At 47.8% G+C, this 23,527-nt stretch overlaps 1 protein-coding gene across 2 annotated transcripts in view; it reads left to right on the forward strand.

The window, feature by feature from the left end:
• Window positions 1-23,527, forward strand: part of Tg (thyroglobulin) — a 181,717-nt gene that overhangs the window by 9,763 nt on the left and 148,427 nt on the right. For both annotated transcript variants that reach the window (XM_036208076.1, XM_036208077.1), the window contains exons 6-18: window positions 2,120-2,226; window positions 2,898-3,041; window positions 3,226-3,411; window positions 6,517-7,614; window positions 8,582-9,169; window positions 10,135-10,374; window positions 14,046-14,186; window positions 14,482-14,559; window positions 15,118-15,230; window positions 18,195-18,297; window positions 19,123-19,323; window positions 21,988-22,200; window positions 23,289-23,443. In XM_036208076.1, coding sequence (XP_036063969.1) covers window positions 2,120-2,226; window positions 2,898-3,041; window positions 3,226-3,411; window positions 6,517-7,614; window positions 8,582-9,169; window positions 10,135-10,374; window positions 14,046-14,186; window positions 14,482-14,559; window positions 15,118-15,230; window positions 18,195-18,297; window positions 19,123-19,323; window positions 21,988-22,200; window positions 23,289-23,443 — 3,367 coding nt within the window. The remainder of the gene's footprint in view (window positions 1-2,119; window positions 2,227-2,897; window positions 3,042-3,225; window positions 3,412-6,516; window positions 7,615-8,581; window positions 9,170-10,134; window positions 10,375-14,045; window positions 14,187-14,481; window positions 14,560-15,117; window positions 15,231-18,194; window positions 18,298-19,122; window positions 19,324-21,987; window positions 22,201-23,288; window positions 23,444-23,527) is intronic.

The following is a 23,527-nucleotide window of genomic DNA, read 5'->3' on the forward strand; positions in this document are numbered from 1 at the left end:
TGCTCCACCGGCACTGAGGGAAGTCCTGGAGAACAGTAATAGCAGACTTCCAGGAAATAGTCCTGAAATGATAGAAAGACCCTTCCTCTGGCTGAAGCCAGGGAGAGACCCTCAGTATGTGGGAAGGAGAAAAATCAAGACAGACCATACCAAGAGCACTGGTAGGTACTGGTTTCTTCATAGGCCAGGAACCCCAAGAAGGGGACTTTGACTATTAAATAGTGGGATAGAAATCATGCCAACACCCTGAAGGGTGATGCCTTCCCTTGGTTGAGGTGCCCCCCTGGGTTACCTCAGCACTTCAGGGTGTAGGGTAGTTTAAACGTCTTGGGTCTTTTGCTGGAGTGGGTATCTGAACCCTCTCGGCCATCCATGGGACTGGTATGTGCGTCTGTCCTGAACACGGTATCTTCAACACTTCTTAGCTGCCAGGAAAAGTGAGGTGTTGAGCATGCACAGAATAATGTTACTACAGACACATGACTCCAAAGACATGGGACAGGAGCCAAGCCCAACCCACACTGAGAAGCACTATTGGCAAGGATAAGGATCAGATGTTGGATACGACCAGATGTGAATCCAAGGTACTGTCATTGGGCCGAGACAGCAGCCCACATCCCTCACTGTCTTCATCTCGAGGATGAGATAGAAATACTACCAGCATCTCGTGAAGGGCACTGGGTGCATTCCTGACTCAGTGAGGAGCGAGCACTTTCGCAGTTGTCTTTTGCAAAGCAGAGTTCAACAAACAGAGGCGACTAGTTTGCTGTCATTGTCACTTTTGAAACCCAGTTATCCCAGTTTCCAGTGAGTGAACTTTTAAACTATTATATACCTACCCTCTGTCTGGAGGAACAAGACAAAGAGAGCTTTTCATTTCGACTTTTGCACCCCACTTATGACAGGACTCTTTTCCACGTAACTCACAAGCCCACAATAATAGACAAGCAACATGGTCACAGATCTGAAATTTCTACAGCACTTTTCTGTATTTGTAAGGCAAACTTGGCCTTTGGACTCTAGAGTTTCCTCAGTTAAGGAGCCAGCTGATATAATGCTCGTAACTTCCGCTCAGGTTAATTAATACTTGTGTCCTGCGTAATACATGTTCAGAATCAGACAGCGCTCTCCCTACATTGCCTTCCAGAGTGGTAATGATCATGGTGTGTATATTTGTTGTCTTATATCTGTCCCTTTTGAATGATGTTCCCTTTTTTTGCTCATTTATAAGTATCACCCTCATGTGTAGTATTTTATCCAATTTGGGGACGGGTTACTATAATTCATTTCATTTCTCTGCCATTGGACATGCAGGTAGTTTTTAGTGTTTTGTTAGAAGGTGTAATATAGTAATAGAACTCTTTATACAGAAAATAACTTACCATGCTACATTTTCAGACATACGCAGAAACATGTACTTGAATGTAATATATTAGTGACATAGGACATGAAAAAAATCTCCTGGTATGTATAAAGAAAAATTCTCTGCTGACTACTTCATTGCCCAAGAGGGGACCCTGGCAATTTGACTCTCAGTACTTTAGTCTCCTTATATGCAAAGGTGGGGGCCAGCACATGGGCTCTGTATAGCATTTGCCAGATTGGGCCTGGCTAAGACAAGCATTTCTTCAGCTGACAGGAAGAAACGGTGAATTCATTTGTAGTTTAATGATGGAGTGGAAACATCTTACAGATCTCCTGTAATAGAATCTGGCTTCTTCTTCACAACTCTTGAAAGTTGTAAAAAGCCCTGGGAGAAGATGCTCTCACAAAAAGAGACCATCTGCAGCCTACCATATACCTATGAAGCAAAGCCAGCCTTTGGACTCTGCAGTTACTCTCTTGGAGAAGCTGATGTAGTGCTCATGACTTGTTTTCTCTCTGGTCCTCCAAGACATGTATGTGTGTGGACACAAGTTGGCCAAATGCCACCCACATGGAGAAGAGCTAATTGGTAGATGACAGTTAGCATAGTCTAACCCTTGCTCTGGCTAAGTTAAGCCAGTGTAGGAAAGAGCCATAAATGCAGTCTCAGAGCCGAGGACTCTGGCACATTGATTTTGATTGAGGATGACTTGTCTTTTGTGAAATGGTAACCATGCATCTTCTTCTCTGTCAGGTTTCCAGATGCATTCGTGACCTTCAGTTCCTTCCGGAGCAGGTTCCCTGAAGTGTCTGGGTACTGTTACTGTGTTGACAGCCAGGGGCGGGAGCTGGCTGAGACAGGTAATCAGACACACTTCTGGCAATGGGAAGGGATCGAAGATAATTCTTGGACTCTATTGCTTAAGGCAGAAATAGCACTGGCTTTCCACATCCTTGTTAGGTTGCTATGGGTACGGAAGAAGACACAGCCTTAGCCAGCTTTCATCAGTGGTACTCTGCTGAAGCTTCTGCTTGCTTGTACTGGTGGCATTTAAGGCTGAAAGAGGTGCCCACCTTGCTGTGTGGCAAGTGGAAGACAGGGCAGGTTACCAGCCTCATTCTCTAGGAAGCACTCCTCTGTACTGCCAAACTCCTGAACAGTTGCTCACAGCAGTCCTGATGTTGTAAACCATTAGAGTATTGTTCCAGGCATAGTCCAACCTGTGGCCCAGGGCCTGCATCAGGCTTCATATGACCAAGGGATAACTATAGATGTGGCCCTCTGAAAATCACAAACACACTTAAAATATTGCCACTGTTTTCATTATTATTTTGTAACTTTGTTGCCTGGTTTCCAAGCATGAACTCTGTGACTGATGACAACTTGCAAGGGCTAAAGGATGGATATGCCTGGGCCCGATGCATAATGCTGCCGGTGTAGACTCTGACCTGTTGACATCTGTCAGCTCAGCTAGATCAGAGCTTTCTTTTCCAAGGAGCCCATCCCTGAAATGCTGTCTGCATTTGCTCAGGTTTGGAGTTGCTACTGGATGAAATTTACGACACCATTTTTGCTGGCCTTGACCGGGCTTCTACCTTCACTCAAAATACCATGTACCGGATATTGCAGAGACGCTTCCTGGCCATTCAATTAGTCATCTCTGGCAGATTCCGATGTAAGTAACTAGCTAGTAACAGCAGTGTGCTTCTGCTGTGGAATCAAGGGGGGTGTTGGGGTCACTTCCATCTGCCTGCCTGTTACACCAAAGTAAGTTTAGAGCTATAACTCGGGGGCAGCAAAATCCACGAAGGCTCAGACCTTATTCATGTATGCCCTCTCTGTTGTGTGGTCTCTACTAGGCCCCACCAAGTGTGAAGTAGAGCAATTTGCTGCCACCAGCTTTGGTCACCCATACATCCCAAGATGCCTCAGAGATGGGGACTACCAAGCAATACAATGCCAAACAGAAGGGTGGTGCTGGTGTGTGGATGCCCAGGGGACGGAGATCCCTGGCACTCAGCAGCAAGGACAGCTGCCATCTTGTGGTAAGTTTCTCCTCAAGAATGAATGGTCTTCTCTCTTCAGATTCTACTACTGTCACTGTTTCTTCACACCAGTCTCTCAGGAGCTCACGACCCAACTGCTAACTGAATGTCCCCTCAAGGTCCTTCAAACTGTATGTGACTGAAGACAGTCTGCTGCTACTAACTTGCAGTGGACTTTTTGTCTTATGTCAGACATAGTTACCTGTCATAGAACCTATGGCACACCAGGGGACTCACAGGTAACACAAAAGAAGGGAGAACTGGGTGTTCACTTGCTGTGGGAGGAGTGTATACAGACAGCTGACAGAGCAGCAAGGAGAACTTTAATTGTATTTCAAAGCACTGTAGAAGGCTTCCTGGATGAGGCGCAGTTGCTCACAGTGTCTGTAATAAAGACACTTTCTTTATGCTCTGAATCTACATGGATGGCCAAGAGACACTGTTAGAGGATGGAGTGCACTTTGTGACTCGGGGAGAGGCAGCAGGAACAAGCCTCTGCGGCCCTTCTCCTAACCAAGGCTTGGGCTTTGTGCTGCACGCAAGTGAGGCTGGTATGAGGCTCATCCTGGAGAGGCCCGTTGAGCTGTGTGTGTGTGTGGAATATATGCCTCCCAGCAGTGTTAGGGGAGGAGCTGGAAGAAGCCTTGGACCTGAGATATGGCAGCCAATTAGAAAGTAACCTCAATGTCCTTAGGGAAGATAGTGGTGAGGTCATGACTTTTCAGAGCCTGTGTCACAAAGTATCCCAAACTGGGTCCCTTAGAACAACCATAACTCACTCAGCAGCTTACAGGTCTGGAGGTTGGGAGTCTGAAATCTAGGTGGGGGCCGAGTCTATTCTTCTTCAGGCTCCTTAGGAGCCTCTCTTGACTCCCAGCTCTGACAGAGGTCATGGTCATCTCAACCAGTGACACTTGCAGTGAGACTTGGGAAAGTAGCACACTCTGTGGTTCTGAGAAGATGCTCTTGGAGGGACATTATTCTGCCTGGTATGCTAAGGCAGAAGGAGTGCAGGTGTGAACCTTAGCACTGTCACAGGGCATCTCAGTAAGGCCCCAAGGATGGCGAGGGTGGGGCTATGGGGGAGGGAGAAATCCAGGAGCACTGGGGCTTCCACCCAGGGGTGCTAAACTGTGAAAGAGTTATGGAAGAACTCAAATCTCATGGCTTCAAAGTAGAGTGATAGAGATGTTGATTCAACAAGTCCCATTAAATCCTCCCACTTCTTCCTTTGCCACTTTAGATAGTCTTCATATTGTTTGCTGAGTGTAGATGTCATAAAAGCAATGTTTAAATGTTTAAAGCCTTGCCTTGGGAGTATTTGGTAGCATCACCCCACCCCGTTAGATGAAAACCTAGAATGTATTGTGCCCTGCAGCGATCGGGTGAAAATGAGGAACCAGACATTTCCATGTTAAAGCCGGAAGTCTGATGAATGCATGGGTGGGTCTTGGACTTTCACTCTTCCTCATTGTCTGTCTTTAGTAGCTGTACTTAACAAAAGTATGGAGGGTTCTGCTATCGGTGTAGAAAGGGAAGTAAAGCCTTGCACTCACTTCCTCCGAGCCTCCTGTGATGTCTATTACAGGACACTGTGGCCTTGCCGAGGGATCTGCTCAGTTTTATAGGGTGCCAGCATACACACACACACACACACACACACACACATGTGCACATGCACACACACACACACACACACACACACACACACACACACACACACACCTACACAAGCTATGTGTTCCAGTTCTTTCTCTGTTGCCTGGTGACAACGGGAAACTGGCTGCCTTCCTTTTTGGCATCTGTGTGAATCAAGAGGAAAGAATTATTTTTGCAAGTTGAGAGTGGGGTGGTGGTTTAGAAGGTCCCCTAAGATTTGTGGATTTATGGAGGAGCTTGCTTACGTCTACCTATGTGAAGAGAGCCAGATGGTGTTTGAGTTCTGTTTTTCCTCCCATGGACACAGAATGCCCCGGCCATGCACAGGGCTGACTGAGTCAACCACCTTCTCACTAGCAATTTCACAGAAAGATCAAGAAACCCATGGAGCGGCAAGGGGAACGAACTTTAATTGTATTTCAAAGCACTGCGGAAGGCTTGCACTAAGTGTGCTTACTAGGTCAGCATTTTAGTATTACAACATAGAAAAGAAGACAATAATGGAATATGCCATGTTTTTAATATTACATATCACAATATAGCAAAGTATTTCTTCTATGAAACGGTACTGACATTGCTGGTAGAGGTCCCATTCTGAAAGAGACTGTAAATGGGACAAGACTGCACCCAGGAGGAAGTAGAGAGTCTCGGGAAGAGTATATGGTGAGGCATTAAAGTCCATTGAGAATTCCAGCAAAAGAGAGCTGGGAAGCAGCGGCTTAGCAATACAAACCAGACTTTGTTAGCAGACAGGACTCCTAAGGCTGCCAGAGCCAATAGCTACAAAGTGGGTGCCTCAAATAGCAGAAATGTGGGCTCTCACAGTTTTCACACTGGAATTCAGAAGTGAAGGTGTGCACAGGGCTATCCATACTCCCTTTGAAAATGATGGTTGGTGATTTCTGGGGTTCCTTGGCTCCATGCCGCATCTATCACTCCAGTCTGTGTGTCTTGACCCTCACACGGCCTCTTCCCCACGTCTCTTCTCCTAGGAACAACAACCACGGGATTCCTAGCCCACCCTAGTCTAGATGATCTCATTTTAACTTAATTACAACTACCAAAACTTTGCTTTCAATTCACACTCTGGGACCCCATATAGACCAAAAAAACCCCAAGTTTTCAGGGGACACCACTCAGACCAATGCAAGTGTGTCTGGGTTTTCAGAAAATGGGCTGGTGTCTCATGGACTTGCTGTAGAAAAGCATCAGTCTGGTAAGAGGTGTCTGAGTGGTTATGAGGACATGAATATTCACCCTCAGAAATAGCTCCATGGAGGGAGCTCAAGGGAGAAGGGAAGACGTGAGTGGACACAGACAAGAAAATGGTCCACAAGGCAGGTGTGAACTTTTGGTATCTTTCTACCAGAGGCATGGGGACATGGCGAAGGGGGGGTTCTTGGGACTTCTTGCTCTGACAACTTTGTTTTTCGTTTGTTCATGCAGCTGAAGAGCAGTCATGTGCCTCAGAAAGGCAGCAGGCCTTGTCTAGACTCTACTTTGGAACCCCAGGTTACATCAGCCAGCAGGACCTGCTGTCTCCAGAGGACAGGCAGGTCCCTGCAAGTGGTGCCAGACTGGCCACATCCTGCCCACCTACATTCAAGGAACTCTTTGTTGACTCTGGGCTTCTCCGCTCTCTGGCTGTGGAACAGTACCGACAGCTCCCTGCATCAGGAAGTCTACTGAGAGAAACCATCAGAGCAATTTTCCCCTCACGAGAGCTGGCTGCTCTTGCCCTCCAGTTCACCACCAACCCAAAGAGACTCCAACAAAACCTCTTTGGAGGGACATTTTTGGTGAATGCTGCCCAGTTTAACTTGTCAGGAGCCCTTGGTTCAAGAGGCACATTTAATTTCAGTCAGTTTTTCCAGCAGCTTGGCCTCCCAAGCTTCCAGGATGGAGACAGAGCAACTGATCTAGCCAAACTACTCCCTGTGGGGTTGGACTCTAATCCTACCCCAGAAACTCTCCATGTCTCTGAGAAGACAGTTGCTATGAATAAACCAGTTGTGGGTACCTTTGGCTTCAAAGTCAACCTGCAAGAGAACCTAAATGCCTTAAAATTCCTTGCTTCACTCCTGGAGCTTCCAGAATTTCTTACCTTCTTGCAACATGCTATTTCTGTGCCTGAAGATGTAGCAGGGGACTTGGGAGATGTGATGGGAATGGTGCTCAGTGCTCAAGCTTGCAGACAGACACCTGAGAGGCTCTTTGTCCCATCATGCACTGCTGGGGGAAGCTATGAGGACATCCAGTGCTATGCTGGAGAATGCTGGTGTGTAGACTCCCGAGGCAAAGAACTTGATGGCTCAAGAGTCAGAGGTGGACGCCCCAGGTGCCCCACCAAGTGTGAGACGCAAAGGGCTCAGATGCAAAGCCTTGCACGCAGTCAGCCTGCTGGCTCCAGTTTCTTTGTCCCTTCGTGTACCAGTGAGGGATACTTCCTGCCTGTCCAGTGCTTCAACTCAGAATGTTACTGTGTGGATGCTGAAGGTCAGGCTATTCCTGGAACTCAAAGTACAATTGGTGAACCCAAGCAGTGTAAGTCTGTTGGGTATTTAATTTACAAATCCTTGAGTCTCTATTTGGACCACAACCTAATACATTATAAGAAACCAAGTTTGCTCATGACTAAAGAGTAAACTTCAGTTAATAGAATAACTTTAGCTAAACATTATCCATGGAGACCTGGGCAATATTAGTCATTCTAATGAACTGATAGAGATGTTTTCTTGTTATTAAGAAAGTGGGCACACCTAGGCTGGGAAGAGACTCAACTCTAAAGTGCTTGCTGCACAGAGGTGTGGATCTGAGTTTGCATTCACCTAAAATCACGTTGAGCAATGTGCATTTGTAGCCCCAGTGCTGTGGGAGGTTAAGTGGCAGCACTCATGGGTGGCCATGCTGATGGAGGAGAGTTCTGGAGGAGAATCATGAGCCATAGTTACCTTTCTAAAGCTTTATTGGGAGAGAAAAGGAGGGAGGGAGGAAGGAGAGGGGAGGAGAATACGGAAGGAGAGAGAGTGGAAAGAGAACACAGAGAGAGCACGCCCGCTTTTTAGGTTGGGACACAGTCGCAGGCTGGTGACGTAATTAAGGACATAATCCTTACAGAGCGGGGAGGTGGAAATAAGTGGATCTGGACCTAGAGCTCACTGGCCAGTCAGTCTATCCAAATAGGAAAGCATCAGGTTTAGTGAGAGATGATGTCTGCACAAACAAGATAGAGAGTGACTGAGGAAGATACCAGACATCAGCCCCTGGCCTACATATACTCACACATGTGCTTAAACACATACATACATAAACACATAACACACATACAACAGAATGTGTGCCACATACATTTCTGTGGCTCCAGACAGATCGATAGCTGGGTTAGTCACCGGGTTGGATGCCATTCCTGAATTTAGGATTATTGAGGTTTCTGCAGCTGACAGTTAAGCCGCTACCTTGATCCTTCAGGATTATTCAATTTATTAAATATCCACCCATTATTCTGCTCCAGGTCCCAGCGTCTGCCAGTTACAAGCTGAACAAGCTTTCCTCAGAGCTGTGCACATCCTGCTCTCTAACTTCAGCATGCTGCCCTCCCTCTCCAGTGTCTACATCCCTCAGTGTAGTACCAGTGGGCAGTGGAGGCGTGTGCAGTGTGATGGACCCCCTGAGCAGGTCTTCGAGTGGTATGAGCGATGGAACACCCAGAACAGTGATGGCCAGGAACTGACCCCAGCCACACTGCTGATGAAGATCATGAGCTATAGAGAAGAAGCTTCCAGAAACTTCAGTCTTTTTCTTCAAAGTCTCTATGAGGCTGGCCAGCAAAGAGTCTTCCCAGTGCTAGCACAGTACCCTTCCCTTCAAGATGTCCCACAGGCAGTACTGGAGGGAGCCCCAACTCAGCCTGGGGAAAACATTCTCCTGGATCCATACATCTTTTGGCAGATCCTAAATGGCCAGCTCCGCCAGTACCCAGGATCCTACTCAGACTTTAGCATGCCTTTGGCACACTTCAATCTCAGGAGCTGCTGGTGTGTGGATGAGATTGGTCAGGAATTGGATGGAACTCGGAACAAGCCAGGCGAGATCCCAATATGTGAGTTAATTCATGTAGAGACCCAATTTCATATTTTCTTTGAAAAGGCTTTCTGGAGGAAAAGCCTCAGTAGGACCAGAGGCATTTCTGGGAACCATGGCAGCACTTACATGTCCATCCATCCTTCAGTCTGCACATCTATCCACCCAAGCAGCCATCTACCCACCTTTTTATATCTGTCCGTCCATCTAGGTAGTCCAGATCAATGTTTGTAGGATGAGACTCTTTAGCAATTCTGAATCAACTGTTTAGTGAGGAACTTGCTTGAGTTATATGACTTCTGCAGGCCTCAGTTTCTCATCCATACTATGGTGTCCAGGTTAATTGTCAATGTGGCATCACCTAGAATTATATGGGAAGAAAATCTCAGCTGAGGAAATGCCTAGATTATATTGGATCATGGATATGTTTTTGGGGTATTGTCTTGATTATTAATTGATGTAGTAGCATCTAGCCCACTGTAGGCAATACTATTCCCTAGGCAGGTGGTACTAAACTATATTAATAAGCTAGCTAAGCATAGGTGACTTGCCAGACAGCAAACAAAATCCTCCATGGCTCCTGTTGCACTTCTTTGGCTGTGAAGGAAATTCTTTGGTCAGAGATAATGCTGTGTGAAGTATCAGGGCTGCCTTCATGTTCCTGTTGAGTATCTGTTTCAATGATGGGCTGGGGCCAGAATTTTAAGCCAAATAAATCCCTTTCTTCCCTATATTGCTCTTGGATGAGGACAGTACAGCATCAGAAATGAAACTTGGACACCTGGGAGCAAGTACCTTCTTAGACTGGTACCCAGATTAAATTAGATGCTATGAATATAATTGGTGTGAGCCTGGCATGGTGTGAACATAGCCTACTGCCAATCTCCTGCAGCTTCCTCCATGAATGCTGACTAATGGGGTCAAGAAGGCAAAGGGAGCTGGGCTTGGTGACTGAATTTGCCTGTGCTCTTTGCATTGCCCTAGGTCCTGGTCCCTGTGAGGAAGTGAAACTTCGTGCCCTGAAGTTCATTAAGGAAATGGAAGAGATTGTCTCAGCCTCCAATGGCTCCTCATTTCCTCTGGGAGAGAGTTTTTTAGTGGCCAAGGGAATCCAGCTGACCAGTGAGGAGCTTGGCCTTCCTCCTCTCTACCCATCCCGGGAGGCTTTCTCTGAGAAGTTTCTACGTGGGGGTGAATACGCCATTCGTTTGGCTGCTCAGTCCAGTGAGTGTTGTGCAGAAGGTTCTCACTCCATCTCTTTGCAGGGAGCAAGAGCTTGCATCTGACTCTCCTGGACTTAACCTGGGCTGTCAGGTTCCTGGAAAGGCAGAGTGGTTCTGTGACCCTAGCCAAAGCATTTCCTAAAGGTTGCATGATCCTTCAGCAGAGCCCCTGTGGGGCTTCACATTGTGTACCTCAGATGGCACCTGCAGCCCTCATAAAACCACAGTCTTGTTAAAAGGCCCATGTGTGCTCAACCCTTGGCCTATCTTAAAGTTGCTTTTTATTTCCAAGGCCACATGGAGGGAGAAGGGACATGGTCCTCTTTACTGAGGACCCATTGTTCGTGTGAACTCAGGGAATTGTGAGAGCAGGTCCCAAAGGTTTGTGTCATCTCTGAACATGACAGAGATACACAGTGCTCTGGCCTAGTAACAGCCACACAGTGTTTAAACCTAGCCCATGACCAGGCCCTTGAATGAAAGGAACATGATTGGCTCATTGTGTTAATACTGTTAATATTTCAAAAAAAAAAACAAAAACAAAAAACAAAAAACAAAGATATAATGCTACCTGTGATTCTTTACACAGGGAGGTTGAATCCTGGTTTAGTCACTTGCTCCGGTTCACCCATCTGATAACTATGGAAGCTGGGCCAGGAATCTTAGTCTAGCCCATACTGTTAGTGTCCTGGGCCTTGCCCTGCTGAACATGGAGTTGAGACATAGCTCAACTGAGAACCAGTGACCTTCCTCTGCCTGCTCTGGTGAGAGCATCTGGCCTCACTGGGTTTTCACATCAACAGATCTGAAATCCATCTCTCTCTGAGCCTTGTCTGAGTTCCCATCCTTTCTCAGTGGTCTCTGGGGTTCTGGGCTGTCCTTTCTCTGACATTTATGTGACATCAGAGTGAATTCCCTGCAGCAAGCTGAGGAGCCCCTGTCTTCCCCTGATGGCACTTACTGCTGGCTTGGTTCTACCCTCAGAGAAGGATCTCACAGATCAGTCTGTGTCCCCTCTACCCCCCCCCCCCCACTTCCCCTTTGCTCACCAAACAACTGCTCTGGAGGCCAAAGCACATGCCTTCCTCACCTTCCTCACCCATGGCCTGCTCATCGCTCACGTTGCTGCTTTTTTTTTTCTCTGTCCTAGGTCTACCTTTCTCACTTCCTCAGAAACCTGGGGGCTTTTGCTTTTAATAGGAAAACAGTTGTTTCAAATCCTGCACCTAGATGGAGTCGGATGCCCTCGGGTAAAGAAGTGGTTCAGGCAATCCTGTAGCTGGGATCTCTTTGATTGGCACAGAATGCAGAGGAGCTGCTGATGCCATAATTTGTCACTGTTTAGCAGGGCGACATTTCCTTCAGAAGTCAAGTTCGGGATGTTCCTCTCCAGCTAGGCTCATGCTCTGGCTTTGAATGCCTTAGACTATAAAGAGGGAGACTCGAGAAAGAGGTAGCCAAGCTGCTCTTTACCTTGAAATCTGGGGACTGAGGTCCCAGGACAAAGCACCTTTGGTTAGTGGAATATAGACGTAGTGCCTAGAACCTGATGAGGCAGGGGGTGTGGGTGTCCACTCAATGCACATCACCTACCAGTTCTTTTAATATGGTGTCGCACTTGTCTCGGTCAGTACTGAGTTCATTCCACTGATGGGCAAATGCAGGGTCAGAGAGGTAGAGTAACTTGCTCCTGATCACACAGCCAAGAGGTGTGGCACCAGGATCTATAGAAACTTGCCAGCTTTGAGAGCACCATCATCAACATCAGGCTGCTTCAAATGTAGATCTTAGTGTCTGACTGCAGGTTGGTGTTATCCTTATGTCTGAGACATCGCCTCCTGGAGCCACGAAGATGATCTGTGACATGCAACAGGTTGGGAAGAACTCCCCTAGTATGAAGAAGATTGCAGAAGCTCCATCAGAGGTGGTAGTTTCCTGGGATTCCCCAGGAGAAGCCACAGTCTAGCCTCTTGCATTTGTAGAAAGGTTAGAGGCCAGACAGGAAAAAGGGATGGGAGAGAAACTCTGTGAAAGGGTGTCAGGAACCTAGGGTGAGGATCTGGGAGATCCAGGCCATGGGCTCTGGCCACTGCCTACTTCTCTTTGCCCTTCCCCTCACACATACACACATACATGGCGGTATTTACTTTAATCCCCCCTCTCTCTCCCTTCTCTCTCCTTTTCCTTTATTTGTACCTTTTTTGCTAGTCTTATATATACTAGGGCCTTATATGCTAGGTAATTACTCTCCCACTGAGCCACACCTCCAGTTCTTTCTTTTTAATTAAAAAAAATAATTTTTGACACAACATCTCACTAAGTTTCCCAGAGTAGCCTTGATGCTGTAATTGTAGCTGGTCTCCAACTTGAGATTCTCTGGCCTCTGTTTCCCAGTAGCTGGGATTACAGTGTACTCCATCATGCCTAGATCAGTTGTTTCTGAGTGTACATTATGAGTCAGGGTCTGTTCTTTGTGTGAAAGAAACACACATCTCTGTACCAAGGATCCCAAAATGTGAGCTCAGAAGAGGAACACATACACAGACTGGATCAGAACATGTATGATGTGTTTAATGGTGGTGAGTGCTGAGCAGAGGAGATGTACAGGGGTGGAAGAGCTGTGATGTGTCAGTCACATGTGGTCAAAGCCTTCCTTCCATGTCCTGTTGTGAGACCATGGTTAAGTAGTCTGCCTCCGTGTTGTCACTGGTCAGATGGGATGCTAATACCTCATAGGGCCATGGAAACGATTCAGTTCATCCTTTCTAGGCATGTCCAACCTGCAGCCCCGTGGGCCACATGTATCTCAGGATAACTAGGAAAGTGACCCCACACAAAAGCATAAATTTACTCAAAGCATTATGAGACACATATGCGATTGTACTTTTGTAACTCAACTGTGTAGTTCTTGAGACTGAACTTTGTAGATGATGATGTTGCGTCCATGCCAAAAAATTGACACACCTAGTATACAACATACCTTTGGATGTCCATGTATTGTCAGATATTTGTACACTGTGTGAAGGTGTATTGCTGTGATTGGTGTAATAAAAAGCTGAATGGCCAATAGCTAAGCAGGAAGTATGTGTAGGACTTCTGTGCAGAGAAAGGAGGTTGGAGGAGGAATCTAGGCACGAGAGAGAGAGAGAGAGAGAGAGAGAGAGAGAGAGAGAGAGAGAGATGGGCTACTTTAAGTTATAAGAGCTTGGTAGGACTAAGCCTAAACTATAGGCCAAGCTTTCATAATTAATAAGAAGTCTCTGAGTCTTTTTTTTTAAATTTTTATTTATTTATTTATTTTATTTATTTTTTGTGAGCTGGCAGCCCAAAGAAAAATCTTACTACACCATGACTCTTCTCTGGAGTAAAGTGCATCCCATGGACATGAAGCCACCCTCCAGCCTAATCAACTCTCTATGAGGTTACCACACTGAGCTGTAGGGAGTCTTCCAAATGTAGTCTAGGGCTTATTTTCACAGGGCGGTCTGCTGAGTGTCTACTGGCTGTCCAAGAGTCTAAGTGAAATTTCAGGTTGAAATGTTTCTCAGGTTGTAAGAAGGCTGTCTGTCTTATAAGGGTGCAAGGGCGTGTCCAGAGGTGTGCTTGGTTTGTCTCAGGAGAGAGCCCACAGAGCAGCTGTCACACTCAGTGTTTTTCCTTCCGCGGCTCTAGCATTGAATTTCTATCAGAGCCTCCGTGCTTCCCAGGGAGAGACGGATGGAGCTGCCGCCAGTCTTCTCTGGTCAGGGCCCTATGTACCACAGTGTGATATTCTTGGAGGCTGGGAACCTATGCAGTGCCATGCTGGGACCGGTAAGGAGACTTTGAGAGGGCAAGCGAATATTTAGAGGGAAGAGCCACATGGGGAGGCAAGTGGTGCAGATTATTGGCCCCTCTTTAACAACTTGGACAAAACCAGCTTCTCTACTACCGGCTGTCCCCCATGGGTAAGGGAGGCAGGGCCCTCCAGTCAGTTCCGAGGTGACATGCTCACTTGCTCGGAGTGTTGGCATCGCTATGAACACAAAAAAAGAGAAGTTACTCACAGGGTACTTGGGAGAGTTCCCAGCGTGCTTCTGGAGCTTATGGACCATGGCTTTTTTTCCAGGACAGTGCTGGTGTGTGGATGGGAGGGGAGAGTTTATCCCGGCCTCACTGACTGCACGCTCCTCCCAGATGCCCCAATGTAAGTAAAGCTGGTGAGATTCTTCAATCTGGTCTCTAGAATGACTTCTATGCTTCTGGAGCTGGAGACAGCTTGGTCATGCAACTGAGAGGGACTCTGGGATCTAGCCCTCTAGGCTTATCTCTGAGGATGCCCCGGACAATTTTTATTTTTACTATGTCCCCAGGACTGGGTCTCATGTTGACTTAGAGCCATCCTTGTTGATGCTCTCCCTGGGGATGTACCAGGAAGAGCCAAGACTGGTGATAGCCTGGCTCTGATCCCTGTGCCTTGGCTCCTGGGCAGCTCCAACTATTGTAGTTATATGACTACCTCACATGTGTTCCTGCAGCCCAGTCTCCCACTGAGGGTCACCACTGGGCCATCAATGGTCCACTTGACCCCTCAAAGCCACCAATACACCCTGCATATCTCTCCATCCCTGAACTTCAGCCTGCCTCTCCTGAGGTTCTAGCTTTGTGGAATATACATCTACTGGTTTGAAGTCTGGGGTTAGCCGGGGCTGCCCACCTCCCCTTAGCTCTACAACCATTTGTTCACAGCCCTTCTCTCCCACAGGCCCCACAAGCTGTGAGCTATCCCGAGCCAATGGGCTGCTGTCTGCATGGAAGCAGGCTGGACCCCAAAGTAATCCAGGTCCAGGAGATCTGTTCACCCCCACCTGCCTACAGGTGAGCTTCTGTGGACTCAGGAAGGATACAAGGACAGACACTGGCACTGACATTGGCCTTCTCTGGCTGATGGGGTGGATTTTCTGGCTTTCTAGTTCATTCTCTTTAGTATAAAACTCACAGGGAGTCATGGGTGTCCCAGTCCTTCCAGACCTGGCTGTGTGCCCTTGGGTAGGTTGCTTACCTCCTCTGTGCCCAGTTGTTTTTTTTTTTTTTTTTTTTTTTTTTTTGTTGTTGTTGTTGTTTTAATCTTGTCTAGTTCTTGGATTATCTTGAGACTCCAAGTCAAATACTTCACCAAAAGACTTTAAAGATAGATTAGCACAAGTGTGGTCACTGTCACATGGTTTCTGAAGTCACTTTGTTCAGGTCGACGTGCTAGGTCACCTGGTTCCCAACCTTAGATGAAGATGTCACCTCTTGTCACTCCTAATTCCCCTGTTGGCAGTTGTAACTCACAGTTCATTGAAACACCACGTAAAAGCCTCCAGGGAAAGAGTTTGGGTTGAGGATCTAACCACTTGCTTACCAAGTCCTCCACACCCCCATGCCTATCCCCTGTCCTTACAAAAGGGTAGGTGACCTCACCACCTGCTCTGCTGCTCTCCCAGGAGCTATGTGAAAATCAGATGAAACCAGAGTGTAAGACCTTCATGGGACATGTGATGCTGAGCAATGTCACGGGTACTATGGGATTCCACGAACCTGGTCCTCTTATTAATTAATTTGCCAATGTGATTTAGTCTTTTATCTTGACTAACAAATCACCTTCCCCTGGAGACAAGTGTGCCCAATATCCCCAGCGTGGCTGTTCTCCTGAGAAAGGACATGTCGGGACTGCAGCTTCTGAAGGCAGGAAGGGTGATTCTGCCATGTGACCTAGTGGTCCACAGATTGTGTAGGTTCTTGCCAGCTGTGATGCCCATAAACAACAGCCAAGACTATCATTACCCAAGCTGATATGTGCATCTCTGGCCTCTCTTCACCTCCCAGGACTGGCAGTTAACTGACAGCTAGACTCAATTCGGATCTCAGTGAATTGAGACCGGTATTCACAATTTTAAATTTCTCTCATAAACTTCCCTCAGAACTTTGCTAGAGTTTGAATCTTACCTGGCGGCTGACCAGAGGGCCAGAGGCATGCCATCTGATCTCTCTTTGTGTGTGTAGAATAATGAGGGTGGCCGAGTCCCCCACCTTTCTGAGTGCTTGTGGATTCTGTGACACACCTGGGATGAAGGTGTTTGTGAGCTTCCTGGAGATGTTGGGTAAATGTGGGTGACTGTCGTCTGCAGACCAGCCACAGCACAGTATAAAGCCAGCAAGCGACAGCCAATGAGTGCAGCACTCAGCACACTCCGCGCTGGATGCTTTTTGGCAGTTTATGTCTCTGTGCTCAGGGCTTTGAGTTGCAGAATGGAGGATGGGGCTTTCCTGCTGAAGGAGTTCCTGGAGTGAAAGTGCTCTGGGACCAGACCTGGAGAGATGACTTAGTCTTTAAAGTGCTTGTCTTACATGCATGAAGACCTGACTCCCCAGAACCCATAGCAAAAGCTGAACATCATAGTGCCTTACCTATAATCCCAGTACTCAAGAGGCAGAGCTCGCAGATGCCTGGGTTCCTAGCTAGCTAGCCTAGCCTACATGGTGAGTTCCAGACCAATGAGAAACCCTGCCTAAAAATATTAGGTGCCTGGAACCTGAGAAACAACAGCTGAGCTTGTCCTTTGACCTCCATGCACACACAAATGCATGCATGCTTGTATATCTATACATGTGTGTGCACGCACTCGCACGCGCGTGCGCACACACACATACACACACACACACAGAGAGACAGAGAGAGAGAGAGAGACAGAGAGAGAGAGAGAGAGAGAGAGAGAGAGAGAGAGAGAGAAAGAGAGAGAGAAAAGAGGATCCATCTAGTCCAGCTTTTTATGTGTGAAAACTGAGGCCTGATGCCTAGATAGTTGAAGTGTCAGGTAAGGGAAACCTGCTGACCCAGGACAGGACAGGAAAGTAAGAGCCCACCCTGACAGGTCCTGTCTGAAGGTCCCTGACAGGATGTAGGCCTTGTTGGGCCATTGTCTTAGGCCAAACCTGTATTACTAATTAGAGATCCTTGAGGCTTCTCTGAGGTTCCGGATTAAAAGTCATTTCTAGAGTTTGTTCTGGACAGTGTGAGGCATGTGGAGTCCTGCTACTTCCTAGCTCTAGAACATTGCTCATTTGCCTCATATCTTATAATAAGACTCATATAGCACAAATCTTAAAAGGTCTTATTAATAAAAACAAACCTGGAGCCAGGTATTAGGGTGAATGCTGAAAGATCAGAGAAGAAGAACAAGCCACAGCTACCTCACCTCGCCAGTCCTCAGCTGATCCTGTTTCCTCAGACTGGAAGCCTCTGTGTCCTCATCTGAATGAATCTCAGCTGAACTGCTGCTAAAAGCCTAAAAGCTTAACCAGCTCTAGTTCCTGGTTTTCATTTCTTATGTACCTTTCTGCTTTCTGCCATTACTTCCTGGGATTAAAGGCATGAGTCATAATGCCTGGCTGTTTCCAGTGTGGCTTTGAACTCACAGAGATCCTGATGGATCTCTGCCTTCAGAATGCTAGGATTAAAGGTGTGTGTGCCACCATTTTCTGGCCTCTGTATCTAGTGGCTGTTCTGTCCTCTGACACCACATAAGTTTATTAGGGTGCACAATATTTTGGGGAACACAATATCACCATAGACTCAGTTTTCCCTTCTCTCAAATGGCACAACTTGTCCTTGTTTGGTGGCCAACAATTCAGAGCATGGCTATAAAGTTTGAATAGGACAGTGCCCCCTTTATAGAAAACCTTCTTTGGATGCTGTCACAGGTTGTTTAGGAAGGGACATTCTTACAAGTCTTTCTTTCACCAATAAGTGAACTGCATAACCTTGTATATACTGAAATGACCATGGCTTTATCACAGACAGGACAGTATGCCAGACAGCAGACATCAAGAACAGGAACTTGGTGTGTGGACCCAGCCTCAGGAGAACGGATGCCACTAAACACAAATGGCAGCGCCCAGTGTGAGTAACCGTCTCTTCCCCTCGCTGTCCTCAAGCCTCCGGGGTGAGTTCTGAGTACAAAGTCCCAGCTCTGCCACCTCCTCAGCCAGGACACGGCTCTTGATCCAAATGTGCCTCAGCTTCCTCTTCTATAAAACAGGCACTCTTCCCATTTTGAAAGACTTCAGGAAAGCCATTGTGACCAGGAGCTGGCTGAGTTCTGTAACTGAGAAACATTAGCCAGTATCAATAGCCAGCATCTGTCCCTGACTTCGGGGGCACTGGTACTTTGGGCGCCACCGGCACTGTGTGCTCTGCCTGGCCCTACAGCTCTGTGTCATGTGCTCATTCATGTTCCCAAGGCCAACCCTCTGCTTTTTTGGCATGGCACAGGGTTCCTACATTAGATTCCTATGTGGCCTCTATTATTTCTCTCTGTGTATCACTGTTTGTGCTTAAGATCTTGTCACTTAAAGAGAGGGCATTCTCTCTCTCCCAGACTCCATTCAATGTGACCCAGCTGCCTAGAAGGTATCTATCCCTCCCCAGTCCTCTCCAGCTGATTCTCAGAGACCCCCAGCAGTTTCCTGGAAGGCTTCACAGGCCTCTCTCTGTCTGGTGGCTGACTCAGGACTGTCCCATGGCTCCATGTTGTACCCTTATCACCCTTCTCTTTAGTTGCTCATCTTTGAAATCCCCCAAGGTTCTGAGGGGCTCCAGGGTAGGCAATGGAAGGACAGAGCACACACCCCTGGGACCCTACAAATAGTTGGTCTAGTATGGCAGGAATAACAGGGAGGGGTGTGGCAAAGGTCAGCATATTTCCCTAAACTTGCCTCTGCACAGGTCCAGGCCTCTGCGATGTTCTCAAGAGCAGAGCCCTGACCGGAAAAGTCAGCCCTGGCTACACCCCAATCTGCGAGGCAGAGGACGGGGGCTTCTCTCCAGTGCAGTGTGACTTGGCCCAGGGCAGTTGCTGGTGTGTCCTGGACAATGGAGAGGAAGTGCCTGGGACCCGTGTGGTAGGCACCCAGCCTGCCTGTGAGAGTAAGTCTTGAGCTGCTTCAGGGACTGTAAGCTGAAAGCCTCATGCTATACCAGGCTGGGGTCTCTGAGATGCTGGGCTGTTGAAGCAGGAATGGGCAGGATATCAAGACAGTTGACTGATGTGCTGCAGTTTCTGGTATGCACTTCCAAAAATCATAGAAGAACCTGCTGCCTCAGGAATCCATTGTGGCAGAGAAATGGAGTCTGGCCTGGCTTTTCCTATTGTCCCCAATGAAGAGAAGCATCCTGAAAGCAGGACCTCCTGGGGACTCACATTTCTGAAATCTAGAGAGGGGCCGTCTTGTTTGTAACTCAGGTAGTTACTCGAATATCAAGTACTGAGGTATTCATTACATGAGCATATATAAGATTACTGAAATGTGTTATTACATTTCATAGTATACTTAAAAGTCTGCCATGGAGGCAATGGCTGTGAGCCTGCTTGGTTGACAAACACAGCAAGACCATGTCTAATACAAAACCAAATCAAACCAAATAAAAAACAAAGAAACCAAACACCATGCCAGTTAAAGCCACAAAGCTAAGACCTCAACCATAGCCTTGATGACCATGTCCTCCCACCTTCTGGGCCATGAGGCTGTGCTACAAATCTTTGGATAGACAAAGTTATTGACAGGCCTACAAGGCCATCTGTGTCTCACAGAGGGGCAGAGGACTCGGGAAGTATCTTGATGGGAGGTGACCTCTTCAGATATCCACAGTAATGGGAGGAGTTGGTCAAAGCTGAGTGACTGACTATATGTGGGGACTAGGGACTCCCCAAGTTACTAAAGAATACTGGAGTGCTCTGAGGATTTGGTCTTGATTAGAGGCCAAAAAAACACTGTTCATTCAAACCCAAAGAGTGAAACTAACTTGGAACCTTCATCTCATGAGGCCTGAGGTTGCCCAGGATTAATGATGAGTCCTCAAAACTTCCTGCTCCTAAATTGCCAGAGAACATAATGCAAAAAAAATCTCAGGGTTGGGAGAAGAAAAGTGGATTTGTACATCAGCTCTGCCACTTTCTGTTGGGGACCTCAGACTGGTCCCTGAGCCTTTCTGGAACTGAGTTCTTAAAAGCAGCTACTCCTTAGTGTCACAGTTAAACCAGTAAAGGCTCCTCATGAATGGCTTAGTGATGCAGTTACCAGTGTTCACTTAGTAAATATGTCTGACATTTTGCTGATGTATTTGAGAGACCAGTTGCCTTTTTCTACCTTCAAGGTCACATTCCTAGGAACTATAACCTTTTTCTGGGCATTGTGAAAATGTCTTGTCCTGCTGTAGAACTATGGATAGAACAGTCAATCTCTCCATGAGTTGGGCCTTTACCTGTTACAGGCCCTAAGGACATCTCTCTAAGTCACTGTGAAACTTATGTCAGCATGTAAAAGGCTCCTGTCTGAGTCAAAATTCTATTGATGTGAAGAGACACCACAACCATGGCAACTCTTAGGGGAAAAAAAAGCATCTAACTGGGACTTGCTTACATTCAGAGGTTTAGTCCATTGTCATCATGGTGGGAGGCATGTTGACACGCAGGCAGATTTGGTGGTGGAGAGGAAGCTGAGAGTTCTACTTCAGGATCGGCATGCAGCACAAAGAGAGAGAGGGAGAGACACAGGGTCTGGCTTGAGCATTTGAAACACCAAAACTCACCTCCAGTGACGCACTTCCTCCCACAGAGTCACACCTCCAAATCCCTGTCAAGTAGCACCACTCTCTAATGACCAAGCATTCAAATCTATAAGCATATGGAATCCCATTCTTACTGAAACCACCACAGACACACACACACACACACACACACACACACACACACACACACACACTAAACATGCAGACCTTTAGTGAGAAAAGATGGAAGTAAACAGGAGCTGGCCCCAGTCTCTCACCAGCGTGTGACTTTGGGAAACTAGTCGGTGCCTTACAGTCTCCCCTCTCCTTGCCTCTACAGCAATGATAGTGTCTAGTAGATGCGATTTGGGAAGAATCCCAGAGCCAGGAGATTGATGTGAAGAGGAGTGCACCCTGTCCTTTTTCCCTTTACCCCTGGCCTGGTCCTCCCATGCTGCAGAGCCCCATGGGAGGTTCCATAGCTGAGCATGCAGAGTGGGAGGCAACGGCAGCAGGCACAGCAGGCGTCAAGAGCCCATAGCCAGTTTGGAGGGACATGAGGAAGGTGGACAGTGCTGAAGAGCTCACACAGAGGACTATTGTCTCACTGAGGGAAGGGGGCAGACAAGAAAGACATTGGGAGGGCAGAGCCCAGTCTCTTGGCACCATGGCATGCTTCTGGCTTGGAATGGCCAGTGGCTGCAGCTGCCACTCCTTGAGCTCAGAGCTGCTAATGTGGGAAACACGGAGGACAGCATGGGCTGTGAGCCCTGAGGTAGAGACGGTGGGGTGGTGGCTCACTGGATTTGTAAGGTAGCTGGAGATGCTGCTGTAAAACTCACCTTTGTTTTGCTGTCTGGTGAAACTGGGAGGTGGTGGGCTTATCCAGGGAGAGGGCATAGAAGGAAAGGGAAGGCCAAGCCCTGGCAGAGCAGGGCACAACCATCAATGGCCTGAGGAGCAATAGAGAGAAACAGAAAGGTAGGCAGGAGCTGGGATGCAACCTGGCAGGTGCACATGACTCTTCTTCCTGCTTGCTCCCAGGCCCACAGTGTCCACTGCCGTTCTCTGAGTCAGATGTGGCTGATGGAGTGGTCTTCTGTGAGACGGCCTCTGGCCCAGGAGTGACCACCGTTCAGCAGTGCCAGCTGCTCTGCCGTCAGGGCCGGCAGAGTGCATTCTCACTAGGGCCACTGATTTGTAACCTGGACAGTCGGCGTTGGGTCTCACCACCACCATCACCCCGAGCCTGCCAGCGTGAGTAGCAATGGGGACATCTGGCTTGCACTCTGTTCCCTCTCAGGGCTATTGCTGAGGAGCCTCTCTCCTGCTCAAACACAGCCATTTTATAGTAAGTCAGGTGGCACCAGGATTAGAGAGCTGGCCCCATGGAGCATTGCTTCTAGAAGGAGCAGATATGCCCAAGGCTCCTGGAGGTAGGGTTTCTTGGCTGCTCTCTGGAGCCAAGTGCTCTATGGGAGAATCAACATTATTCTAGGTTGCCCGTGGTTACTTGGATTGGAAACAGATGTTCAGTGGTGGATGCCCCACCTGCTGAGTTAGGGACTTACGATGTACTTTGGGCTTCCCCTTCCCCTTATGATGAGCCCCAGCCTCTCCCCATTCCATCTTGACCTTTATGGTGAATACCTGGAAGGGCAGGGGTTCAAGACCTGTGCCAGGTGGGCATCAGAGCCTTGGGTAAATGCGGACCCCTTCCTATGTGCAGCTTCTTCTGAGAACCCACTGAACTCAAGTAAAGACAAACCTACCTACACAGACAACCAGTGTGGCAGCCTGATTTGAGATCAGGGTGTGAGCAGCCCCAGCAATTTGAACTGGAATGATACACTTGACACTCCTGGGGCAATGGTAGGAGAAGCATCTGAGGTGGAGACCCATATCCTGAGACTGATCTCCATTCCAAGGCTCTAGCTGACTGCCAGAGTATCCATGATAGGATTAGCTGCAAAGTACTGTAGGTTGAACACTGAACAGAATTAGAGACCATCTACCTGTAGTCTGCAGAATCAAGTGGGATGGTGAGGCTTATCTGCAAAGCAGTATGGGAGATTTTTCCCAGGGGAATGTCAGAATCTCTATGAAGCACCTCAATTTAGATGCTGAATCAGCTATGAGGTGGCTAAGTGATTCAGAGTTAAACCAGTGTGCCAGAAAGTATGGGGTACCTTAGGACATCAGTGCAAAAAAGCAATGCTTGTGTGCTTGTGTGCTTGTGTGCTTATGCTAAATGAGGAGGGACTCGTTGTACAAAGGAAAATCCACAGGAATAAATCCTGCAGGCTGTTTACCTCAGCCCACTGCCCCCTTGTGCTTGGCTGCAGGGCCTCAGCTGTGGCAGACCATGCAAACTCAAGCACACTTCCAGCTCCTGCTTCCACCAGGCAAGATGTGCAGTGCTGACTACTCTGGCTTGCTGCAGGCCTTCCAGGTCTTCATACTAGATGAGCTGACAACCCGTGGCTTCTGCCAGATCCGGGTATGTGGCAGCCTTCCCCACAGCGAGGGCTTGGGCTGAATTCAGCATCACTCTCGGGCAGGCTCACATGGGGAAGAGGCTTTT

This window comes from Onychomys torridus, chromosome 16 (assembly GCF_903995425.1).
Source record: "Onychomys torridus chromosome 16, mOncTor1.1, whole genome shotgun sequence".
NCBI classification, from domain to species: Eukaryota; Metazoa; Chordata; class Mammalia; order Rodentia; family Cricetidae; genus Onychomys; species Onychomys torridus.